Source organism: Mastomys coucha, unplaced genomic scaffold, assembly GCF_008632895.1.
Source record: "Mastomys coucha isolate ucsf_1 unplaced genomic scaffold, UCSF_Mcou_1 pScaffold8, whole genome shotgun sequence".
NCBI lineage: Eukaryota > Metazoa > Chordata > Mammalia > Rodentia > Muridae > Mastomys > Mastomys coucha.
In genome coordinates this window covers 689456-701988 of record NW_022196914.1, presented here as the reverse complement: position 1 = coordinate 701988, position 12533 = coordinate 689456, and the positions used below count along the sequence as shown (strand labels likewise).

The following is a 12533-nucleotide window of genomic DNA, read 5'->3' as shown; positions in this document are numbered from 1 at the left end:
ACAGTAGTAGACATCACTTTTGAAAGATTAAAAATTCACTAATGGCTTTTTTGTTTTTGTTTTTTGTTTTTTTGAGACAGGGTTTTTCTGTGTAGCTCTGGCTGTCCTAGAATTCACTCTAGACCAGGCTGGCCTCAAACTCAGAAATCTGCCTGCCTCTGCTTCCCAAGTGCTGGGATTAAAGGTGTGTGCCACCACTGCCCAGCTTCACTAATGGCTTTTAAGAATACCACATTCTTGTTTTTTCTTCTTATCAAATTTTCTTCTGACCATTTATTGTAGGTCATTGATTGAACAATTTTGTAGTGTACTTATTTACATTTTTGATGTGGGCCTAAACTCATCATTTTGGTAGAAAGTACCTAGTAATTGAGCTTAAGGAAGTAAATGTAAGCAAAATATGAGTGACTATAGCAAGAGACTGGATTCAAGTTATCTTGAATGGCACACCAAGTTTTGGAGGCAGTTACATGAACTGTTACAGCCACAGAACAAAGACCACATATCAATACATTTACCACCTACGCTGATGAGGGCATTATGTACACAGCCTAAATAAAATTGGGTAAATCTTGTCTGGTTTTCAGATGTTACAACATTATTTACTTTAAAATAGGTAAAGGGAGCAGGTGCTTGAGAGATGGCTCAGCAGTTAGGAGCATGTATCCTTTCAGAGGACCTGAGTAGGTGGCTCTCAAAGGTGTGTGATTCCAGTTCCAGGGTATGTGATGCCTGTAGCCTCTGCTGGAACCTGCGTGCTCATGCACATATCCATATCCATATATATATATGTATATGTATATATACATATATATATATTGAAATAAAATCTTACGCAAAGGCCAGATGTTTGCAAAGCTTACAGTTTTCACCTAGTATTCCTCATGAGATTAGACCAAAACCAGATTGAAGTATTAACTGAACTATTCCTGAGGCACTTTTGGCTTTCCATCTACAATCCTTTCTCCACAGCACGATGTTCTGGGCAGCCAAGGTCAACATCTTTAGTAACAGATGGGACTTCTTGGAGAACTTAAGTTCCACGGGCTCCTGATGGTCTCCACGGATCCAGTTTTTGCTAACCTCCAAGAAAGTGGTAGACTGCTGCTTCCAAAACAAAGAAGCACATGTACAGCCTACTTAGTACCTAACGCTTACGGGGAAGCAAGTGTTTATTAGACCAAGATTACAGAAAAAGGGTGGCTGTTCAACAAGCCCTAGTTCCCAGGCCTTTGTGGTGGTGCATAGAGCCGGGGACCTGGAGGATGTGTAGTTTGGGCTAACGACAGCCAGTCTTTCCTGCCGGAGGGTTTGCCCTAACCGGGTGAGTCATTCCGGGCCACCGCGGCCTGGAGCCGCGCCCAGCAGACCAGCTTGGGTCGTCCCAGCCGGGCGGGCGGAGGCGGAGACGGAGGCCGAGTGGCTAGGCTGGAAAGCCCGTGCGCTGGGCCGCGTCGCGCGGAGCTGCCGGCCATGGCTGGAAGCGAACCCCGCGGATCCGGCTCCCCGCCGCTCGCCAGCGACTGGGGCCGCCTGGAGGCCGCCATCCTGAGCGGCTGGAGGACCTTCTGGCATTCGGTGGGCAAGGAGCGGGCGACGCCGAGGGCACCCCGGAAGGAGGCGGCGGAGGAGACAAGCGCGCTGACGCGGCTGCCGGTGAGCCGAGGCCGCAGGCCGCGCACAGGGGCCGCCACAGCACCGGGGCCTGGGCCAGCAGGGCAGCCACTTCCGGGTGTGTGCTCGCCTGGAAGTGAAGTAGCCAGAATCACCTTGAGGGTGACTCTTGGTATCCACCTGCCAGCCAAGGTCGCACCACAACACATACTAATGACCAGCGAGATCACCCACAGGTTGTCAGTCATCCAAATAGGATGTCTGGAAGTCTGATGAAGGACGTGGGTTAGCTTGGAAAGCATTCCAGTGTCTTTGTTCTGCACATCTTGGTCTTCAGTCCCAGGGTCAATGTATTCCAGTTAGGGGTTCGCCCAGAGCAAGCAACTCTAATATAACCTAAACAACAAAACTGCCACGTAATTGAAACCAATGAAGTTACAAGTATCTCATGTAAGGCTATAAAGAGAATGAATGCATGTAATTTAAAGTTTCAGAAAAAGATAAAATAAATAAAGAGATTATACATTGTTGATGACAGTTCCTTTCTCTCAGTTGGATTATTAGTACATCCCACTGACATTCATTCTAAATGTAAGCCACAGGCTTAGGTTACCTCCAAGCTTCTCTCCTGTTTCCTCTGAACTGATTAATACACTATATGGAGAAATTCAAATGACAGGTTCACATGCTTTCATTTGATCTAGTGATAAAATCAGAAAAATCTCCACTTTGTTTTTTTTTTTTTAGATTTATTTATTTTATGTATGTGAGCACACTGTCACTGACACACCAGAAGAAGGCATTAGATCCCATTACAGATGGTTGTGAGCCACCACATGGCTGCTGGGAACTGAACTCATGACCTCTGGAAGAGCAGCCAGTGCTCTTAACCCCTGAAAAATCTCCACTTGATACACATTTATTTTGAAGAATAAATTACTAATTGGTACACCAACATACTCATGGGAAGAAATGAAAAGAACTGGTTATTTTGCTTGAAAAATAGAAAGGCAGAGCTTGAGTTTTCAACATTTCAGGTGTGTTAGGAATGAAAATGTTTGGTTTTGATTTTTCTCTATATGGAGGCAATAATAAGATAGGTTGAAATATTGTAAAGACCTAATTCAAGTGATCTTCAGTTCTTCAGTGTAACAGTTCTTTACTGGTTAGGTTACCACCAGTTTCCCCAGGCAGATGACTCCTTTTACATGCTGCTTGCCTCTGTTTCAGATTGATGTGCAGCTGTATATTTTGTCATTTCTTTCACCGCATGATCTGTGCCAGTTGGGAAGTACAGACCATTACTGGAACAAAACTGTCAGAGACCCAATTCTCTGGAGATACTTTCTGTTGCGGGATCTCCCTTCTTGGTCTTCTGTGGATTGGAAGTCACTTCCAGATCTAGAGATCTTAAAAAAGCCCATATCTGAGGTCACCGACAGCACATGTTTTGATTACATGGAGGTGTAAGTATCAATTTCTGTGAACTGACAAGAGATACTATACTCTAAATAGTCCACATTAGTTCTGACCGTGGTGCTAACTTGCTCCATAAGATTTGTCTGGATGCCCCTTGTTAAAATTAGGGGTTAAGTTAAATGACTTTTTTTTCATAGGACTCTCACAGCTTTAATCATATCAGATAACAGGAGATGACTAGGTCAAAATGTACATGAACTTTTTAGATAATCTCAAATTCCACGGACCTTTCTTTTTTAAAACTCACTCTTATTTATTATTTATTATGTGTATGTGTGGGTGAGCACACATATTACATGCTATATATGGAAGTCAGAGAACAACCTTTTGGAATCCAGTCTTTCCTCCCACCACATGGGTCCCTGGGATCGAACTCAGGCCATCAGGCTTGGTGACAAGCCCCTGTACCTGCTGAACCATCATGTTTTTTTTTTTCCCCACATGATTTTATTTTGCTAATTTTCAGCGAGGTCTAGTTGGGAGTCCCTGTGTATTTACTTAGTATTTTGAATCAACTTTTATGTGGAGACTATTAAAGGGGTTTTTAGGAACCTTGCTATTAGTGGCTTTAGTAATATTTTTAAATTTCTAAGATTTAATGCTAAGTATCTATTGTTCATCTTTATTATGGGGGTTCTCAATCTTAACCGTATTGACATTTTGGACCAGTTTTGGGGGACTGTCCTGGAAGTTGTAGGATGTGCAGTGACATCTATAGTTCTACTAAGTCAATGTTATTATCATAGCCTTCTCCCCAGATGTGAACATAAAATCGTTTAGATATTGTCACATACTGCAGGAGAAGGATGAAATCTTTCTCAGGAAGAGAGCAGTTACTATTCTATATAGTTAGTTTCAACTATTCAAGCAAACATTACAATATGTGATTCATGAAAGGAACTAAATGAAAGATAAGAAAGTAAATGACGTCTTCCTTAGGGAGGGTTCTGCAGCTCTGTAGTCACCCTCACTCTCTAGCACCTTGTGTCTTTGCTTGGCATGGTTTGCTACATACATGTTATAATGGTACCTATCCTGTACTGTCTGGGAGGATTAAAACTATGATCTTTACATTACCGGTGTCTTACAGAGGACTCAATAAATGATATATTCTCAAATGAACAACACATTAAATGTTTTCTATTTTATTTTCTAATTGTGACAATTTTATGCAGTTATAAAATGTGCTGTCCATATGCAAGAAGAGCCTTGAAAGCCAGCCGTCCTATGTACGGAGCAGTTACCTCTTTCTTACAATCACTGATCATTCAGAATGAACCCCGGTTTGCTATGTTTGGACCAGGTTTGGAAGAACTGAACACATCCTTGGTGTTGAGTTTGATGTCTTCTGAGGACCTTTGCCCAACTGCTGGTTTACCTCATAGACAGATTGATGGTAATTTTCGTGTTAATATACAATACTTGGAGCTGGATATTAGTGTTAAAGAGATAGATATTTAAAAAGTAAGTCTTGTAGTGAAATATAGAAATTGGTGAATGGGCCCCTGGTCCTACTAAATGGGAAAATTAGTATAAGAAGTACTTTTTTCTTAATTTTTCAAGTTTTTATAATTTAGAATTTAATAATATGTTAAAAATAAATTTCAACAGACCATAGCATATTTACCATAAAAGAAATTTACCAAGAAAACCACTGAATATTGATTTGCAAATTATTTTTACATATATTGGATTTTTTTTAAAAAAAGATCTATATTATTACCTCCTCTGTACAGAAAAAGTCCACAAAACAGCATGTTACTTCTTGGTGGGGTGGGAATGTATCGTTAACATAAGTAGTGACAGAATGTAAGCTATGCTTTACTCATTGTGTAGATACAGAGATTTGGAACAAATCTGGGTCTTCCCAGATGTAAGTGAGGAGGACACAGACAAGTATTTAGGTGATTAGACTATGATCAGTTAGGTTTTGAATAGAAAGATAACAACCCAAGAAGGCTGCACATTGAAGAGGATGCCTCCTCAGACTTTTCCAGGCTTAGGAGATATATACCCTTAAGACAACAAGAAAAAAAGCACGAAGTTCTGAATGATTAGGATTCAGCTGAAATATCTCTAAGTCTAGAAAGAGTGGAACTTGGTAAGCGTTGACAACAACATGTGGGGTGTCCAATCAAACTCTCATTTTAGAACATTCATTCTGGCTCCTGAATGGAAAACTGGTTAGAAAGGACGGAAGGAGCTGCTGTAATATGTGATTTAAAAAGCATGGATGGGATCGCTGGATAAAAGAAAATGAATATTGAGGATGAAACTTGGTACAATTAATAAGGACTATGTAATAAGGATAGCTGCAGGCTTCTGCCTTGGGGTTTATATTGGGTAGAAAGCCATTCACTAGGATAAGGAACCAGCAGAGGAGAATGACTTTTTGGTGGTTGGTTTTAGTGGCAGGAGCTAGGGATGGAATTTGCTGACTCTGATAACTGCACGGTATATACACCAAGTATTGTAAGCAATCCAATTGCATTAGGTTCCACAAGAGTGAGGACCTTACCAGTTTTATTTTGGTTTGTATATATCATATGAGCCATGTCATAGCTTCCACACTATGGTGGTTTGAGTGAGAATGGCCTCCACAGGGTCATATATTCACATACTTGGCTCCCAGTTGGTGGAACTGTTTGGTAAGTATTAAGAGGTGTGGCCTTGTTAGAGGAGGTGCATCACTGAGGGATGGCTTTGAGGTTTCAAACACTCACGCCCCATTCCCAGTTAGCTTTCTCACTGCCTTGTGCTTGTAGCTCAGATACAAGCTCTTGGCAACTGCTACAGCCTGCCTGCTTGTTGCTAAGCTCATTGCCATAGTGGTCATGGGCACTAACCCTCTGGAATCATGAGCTCTCAAATTACATCCTTTTGTTATAAGTTGCCTTGAGTATGGTGTTTTGTTACAGCAATAGAAAAGTAAGAAAAGTAACTATGGCACACATACATACATACACACACATTTAGTAAATGAATGACCTATAGATTATGTGTCCAGATATGAAGAATTAACAGCTTGGAGTCATAAGCAGTTCATATGGACTTGGAAGTCTAAGAAGATGGAGAGGAAGATAGTGAGCTGCATGTCGAAGTCTACAGTGGAGAGAGATGATTATGGATGACAAAATTGAGGAAGGAGAGACTGCTCTCCCAACAGAATGATGTGTTTTTCAGATGGAACTCTTCCAGAGGGTTCTTGAGTCATAGTTTAGAGAAGTCTTGGAATTAGAGAGCATCTGCACACTTTTACACTACAGGGTATGAGGAAATAAGCAATTTTGGTAAATGAGAATCTTTGGCAAGACCTAAGGCAGACCAGTTTCAGTCAAGGGGTTAGGGTAAGGCAACACTTCAAGAAAAGGCAGAACACATGAGGAAATGTGATAATTATGAAATGGCATTTACTTTCCTCTTACAGAGACTTAAGTGATTGCTTGAAAATGCCAGTCTCCCAGATCAGAGAATAATAGGGGTTGCATAATAAGTTGGGCTGAGGTTAGATGTGTTGAAAGGATAATTTCTGGAAATTTAGACTGATTTTTAAAAAAAGGGCAGAAACATTTGATTTCTGTTTCCATGTGCTTTTTGTGAAATATCATGGCTGGAGGAGTAGAGGATCATGTGGCTTAGGATACTTACAGTTTTAGTGCTTGTAAGTCCAGATCTATAAAAGTGTTGCTTAGAGTGGTAACACAGGATGACATGACATAGCTTGTTTAAGCAGAATTCAATAGTTAAGGGAATGAAGGCTGGAGTTGTCTCTAATGCGGTAAGTAGGGACAGACTATATTGGGTTTTGTTTGTACATCTGAAGGCCAATGGCATTGTAGAGAAGAGAAATACTTAGGCATGCATCATTAAGCAATGTACCTGCTATTGCAAGAAAGGCTAGTTAAAGCAAAAGGGTTTGGAAGCCTGGTTAGAAGAGATGTCAGGTAGTCAATTTGTAACAAAAGGAGAACGACAGTGGAGAGAAGTAGACAGATCAGAGAGACATATAGCAAAACTAGAGCTATGGAATAAAGAAGGATTTTTCCAGAAGGCCAAAAAAGAAAAAAATCCCATTGATCATTGATAAAACAATAAACAAACAAACAAACAAAACCCCAGATGCTAGGAAAGGGACAGCAGTAGTGTTAAGTCAGACACAAAAGAGACAGACACAAAAGCCAGTATTTAGCCATCTAAGGGCATCCCCTAAGTCAGATAGTCTTTACAGTCGCCCCTAAGTGAGCTCCCAGCCACTGCTATTTCTGTTTTGTGTCAGAACAGTCTCGTAAGTCAACGAGTACCATGGCAAGTTCAGGATTCTAACCCAAGGCACCCTACTTCCAAATGTCAGCATCTGCAGTTTTGACTCAGTTTCTGAGGCCCTTATAATGACGTGCAACATGTTTATGAACAGTTTTCCTAGGGGATGAATGGGCCCTTGATGAATGTATATGCAGAGTTTAATGGGAATGAATACACACTGGGGCTAAATAGAAGTAGTTGCCACACTCTAGCTGATGCTGTGATGTTTGTGATGGTGCCCAAAGCCTGTAGAGCCAACGCTTAGTTCTCTATCCAGGTTCTTCCTGCCTTGTGAATCACAGTTGCACACAATTTTTTTTTCCTTAGTCACAAGCCTTGCTTTTTATTCCAAAGTTGCATATAACTTGCTTGATCTTTTTCTTCCTTTGCCCCTTTTGATTTCACTGGAGATTTTTTTATTCTTATTATTTTACTGTTTTTACTATTGGCTTGCTTATATTACTGACTTTCTCGTGTAGGTATTGGATCTGGAGTCAATTTCCAGTTGAGCAATCAGCATAAATTCAACATCCTGATATTATACTCAACTACCAGGTACGGCTAGCTGCTTGGAACATCAGCACTGGAACACTTTAGTGGGACGAACCTTGTTTACAGTCTTTGTGTTATATATGTTTGCATTTCTTTTTCTCGCAGAAAGGAAAGAGACAGAGCAAGGGAGGAGCACACAAGCACCGTTAACAAGATGTTCAGCCTGCAGAGTAAGGGAGGCGAGCAACAGGGGAGCCGCTACATTGTCATCCCACAGATTCAGAAAGTGTGTGAGGTTGTAGACGGGTTCATCTACGTGGCAAATGCTGAAGCTCATCGACGTAAGCATCCTTTTATCTCTTCTTCGAGGTGCTACTACATCATTCTCGGAAAAAAAATCATGTTAGAGCACTGTAAAAATATAGCAGTTAGATGCTTACTACTGTGGTTTTCTGGCCATTACTGTCACTTCTCAGTCCTTGTTGTATATATACTCACATGTGAGATTCCTAGAACACCACATGTCATCCATAGATTTGCCTGGTATCCTGGACATCTAGTATCTGTAAGTACCACAAGGTGCTAGTACAAGTCAAAGCTTGCTCAGCCGTATTCTCTTGCTTAGTTCTACGTTATAAAATTACTGACGCTCTCTCTGCCTCTTATATATTCAAATAATTTATATAGATAACTGACAATTTGTTGGTTCATTCTTACCCACATTATAGAGAGGTGTGGAGATAGGGATGTTAACTGAGTAGATTAAAGTTAATTAAATCAGTGAGTTGATAGTATTCTCTATATACTCTGAATAATTGTCACTGACAATATTGTTTTGTGATGACATTGCTATATCTGTGGATCATGAGCCAGTGTTATAATTTCCTCCCAATCCTTTGTGTACAAGTTAGAATATAAATATATAATAAATGATTTATTATATATACTGCTTATATATAGCACACATAATAATATATTATAGTTATTTAGTGTATTGCATTAATTGACAATGAATGTATTTCTCTACCAGTCTGTTAAATACTAGAGGAAATTGTACTTAGAAATCCTGGATAAAGTTATTCATAGGAAAAGAATAAATTATTTCCTGTTCTTACAGGACTATCCATAAAACAAAAAACTAGAAGCAAAATAAGCAGAAGATTCATTTGTTATCGAAAAGTTGTTGAGTCGCCAATCTTTGTATTTGCTGGTGGAGATATGGCTGAGAGCTAAAACTGACAGAGCTCACTTCTACTTAATCTTCCAGACCACTCCCAATAGCTTCCTGTAAAATCGGGAGAAAAAGCAGGGTGTTAGCATAATTCATAACCTAGGTCTCAGGTTCAATCCCAAGCATGATGGAGGGGGAAAAATACATAAGAAACAAAATCAGTCTGTACCTGTCTCCTGAATCTTTGCCATGCAGCTCTGCTAGATATGTATTAAAAGTATAGTAGAGGATAGCCAAGTCGGCCATCAATGGGAGGAGAGGCCCTTGGCCCTGTGAAGGTTCTATGCCCCAGTGTAGGGGAATGCCAGGGCCAGTAAGCAGGAGAGGGTAGGGTGGCAAGTAGGGGGAGGGGGAGGGAACAGGGGTTTGTTCTTGTTGTTGTTTTTTGTTTTTTGTTTTTGTTTTTTGTTTTTGTTTTTGGAGGGGAAACTGGGAAATATGACATGTAAATAAAGAAAATTAAAAAAAAAAAAGAATTAAAAAAAGTGTAGTGGGAGGACTGGAGAGAGACCCCTGGGTCCTTGGCTGAGGCAAGTGTTGATCTGCTGCAACAGGAGAGTAGAGGGCCGCCCTGCTTTCTATATCATTTCCTTAAACAAAGCCATAGATAGCTTCCTGTCAACAGCCATAGGATGAGAAATCCCCGTCTCTTATTCAGGCACAGACTGCCTGCTACCTTAGAGAATGGTAGAGGCAAAAGCTCTTTGCCTGAGCACAAAGGTCAGTATCCAGCTTGGACTGAAAGAAATCTTTGTTTTCTGATTCCTTGTCTGATTAGATGATGTCATAAATAAATACAGTCACAAGAACATTCAGGCATACCAAATTGTTTAAAGTAACCATGGCGTGATAATTTTCTATTACACATTCTGCAACTGTCTGATAACCCTTTTACAAGAAACACCTTTCTACCAGTACAGGGCAGAGTTCAGGAGTCATGCTGGGACACCAAAAACCCTTCCACTATTTGTGCTCAGGCGCATCCCATCCTAAGACTGAAGCTGGCATGTAAAAACTGAGCTTGGCCCTCATTATGTAGCCTGGGCTGGCTTTGAACTGATGGAATTTGTTTTGCCTCAGCCTCCTGGTTGCTGGTATTACAAGTGTGATCCAGCATACCTGACTGTGGAGAGAATTTGAATTCTCTGTGTTGACAGAAACTACCACAGCAGAGACCAAATCCACCATTGATGACTAGTTAGACTGGAATCAATGTCACGAGAGCATGCTGGCCTCTGAGAGTCAGTTCTCTTTATTCCAGCCTCTAACCACTTTTCTATATAAAACACCTAGCATTAAGTCTAAAAGGCCTGAGACAGAAAAAGAAACAATGGCTTGTACCTGCAGTCTAAGCTTCTTGGGAGGCTGATGTGGGGAAATGGCTTGGGAATTTTGTTTACCACAGAATGTCTGTGATCTGGATGCTCCAGTAAAAGGCAGACATAAAAAAAAAAAAAATGGGTGAAAAAAATAGGCCCAATTTTAGGTTCAGATGTAGGAAGTAAAGATGTTGAAAGAAAGGGTTATCAGATAGTTGCAGAATGTGTAAATGAAATTTATCATATCACAGTTACTTTAAACAATCAGTACACCTGAATGTTATTATGATTGTATTTCTTTATGACATCATTTAAATTTATATCTTTGAAAGACTATTAAATAGAATTTTGTGGCAGAACCATGTATAAATCCAAGGAATAAAGGCAGTTGTCGTGTTTAAATCCTACTGACATTTTTAATTCCTTTGTGTGTTATTTTACATATAGTTATCTTTAGAGCAATTGGGAGTGATGCCAATTATGTATTTTAAATGCCTTAGGTCACGAATGGCAAGATGAATTTTCTCGTATTATGGCCATGACAGATCCAGCTTTTGGATCTTCAGGAAGACCCATGCTGGTTCTATCTTGTACTTCTCAAGCAGACGTAAAGAGAATGCCTTGTTTTTATTTAGCTCATGAGCTGCGTCTCAGTCTTCTAAACCACCCGTGGATGGTAAGGTCTTAACTGCTCCTGCAACAAAGAACTTACTTTTATTGTTCTTCCTATTGTATGTTTTTGTTCAACTATGTGCATGTGTACGTTTACAGGTATGTGTGTTGTGAGTTTTCTTTTACAGTAGCAAAATACCCTAAGACAGTAACTTCAAAAGAAAGAAAGGCATATTCTGTCTTGGTTTTTAACATTTTACTCCCTGATCAGTTGACCTTGATTTTGAGCCTGTGTCAAGGCTCATAGTATGAGCACATGACAGAGAAAACCTCTGTCTTGGAACAAAAAGGAACAAGAGAGAAAGGGCTGAGATCCCAGTATGGCCTTCAAGGAATATTCGATGATCCCCCACTAGTCACCACTTCTTGAAAGTTTCACCTCTTCCTAACAGCACCTCAGAGTGAGGACCAAGCCTCTGAAACACAGAACTTTAGGGAACATTAATTGGGAGGATAACATTCATCTTTGAAGTGAACTACCATTTTAATATAAATTTTAAAGGCTTGATTGACAGGTGCTAGTAAATTTGAATTGGTCGTCTGTTCTCTATTCACCTCTCCTATTGCAAGAATAGTAAGACAGAAACAGAGGGTGGTTTTAAGGATGCCAACAACAATCAAGCCTCATTAAATGAATAACATAATAAACATTCAGTTTAAGGATTCCTCAACATCAATGTTAATTATGCTTTAAGAATTGTAACTTATAGTCTGGTGCTTTAAATTTTATTTGAATAATGAAGTTTTTTTCAAATGAAAACTGAAATGAAACTTCATAAATAAACTGTCTCTGGTGGTCTATTATAGTTTTATTTGTATCTTATTTAATTATTAATAATAATTTGTTTAATTATTTATTTTGAGACAGAGGCTCACTATGTAGCTCTGGCTGTTCTGGTTCTTGCTGTGGAGACTAGGCTGGCCTCAAACTCACAGAGATCCACCTGCCTCTGCCTCCCAAGTTCTGGGATTAAAGATCTTTCTTTTTTTTTTTCCCCTGCCCAGCTAAAGGTTTTGTTTAAAATTCAGAAAAACCAAACATTTATCTTTTCTAATTTTCAAATCACTGTTTTCTATCTTGGTTATTTCTTTCTGTCTTATAATTTGGTGTTTGTTTTCCCAAACCCACTGAAATACATCATTAGGATGTTTATTTGAAATGTTATTCATTTAATGAGGCTTGGGCCTAAAATATGCTCCTACACCTGAAATCATGTGTGTGTGTGTGTGTGTGTGAGTGTGTGTGTGCATGTGCGTGCATTTTAAAGTAAGTATTTGTTGCTCTAACCTATCCTTTTGTACTGCTTTCCATGCTCCATATGTTTGATACTTTCTTTTCTTTCCTTCTTTTCCTTCTTTCTAATTTCTTCAGTGGCCCATCATTTGTTTAGTAGCATGCTGATGTAGTTGTCCATTTCTATCTT

At 39.8% G+C, this 12533-nt stretch overlaps 1 protein-coding gene across 1 annotated transcript in view; it reads left to right on the top strand.

Moving 5' to 3' along the window:
• Positions 1-1197: 1197 nt before the first annotated feature.
• Fbxo4 (F-box protein 4) overlaps positions 1198-12533 on the top strand; it is a 12317-nt gene continuing 981 nt past the window's right edge. Inside the window, exons 1-6 of the mRNA XM_031360007.1 lie at positions 1198-1656; positions 2845-3080; positions 4269-4489; positions 7875-7950; positions 8053-8228; positions 10938-11113. Coding sequence (XP_031215867.1) covers positions 1474-1656; positions 2845-3080; positions 4269-4489; positions 7875-7950; positions 8053-8228; positions 10938-11113 — 1068 coding nt within the window. The 5' untranslated portion in view covers positions 1198-1473. The remainder of the gene's footprint in view (positions 1657-2844; positions 3081-4268; positions 4490-7874; positions 7951-8052; positions 8229-10937; positions 11114-12533) is intronic.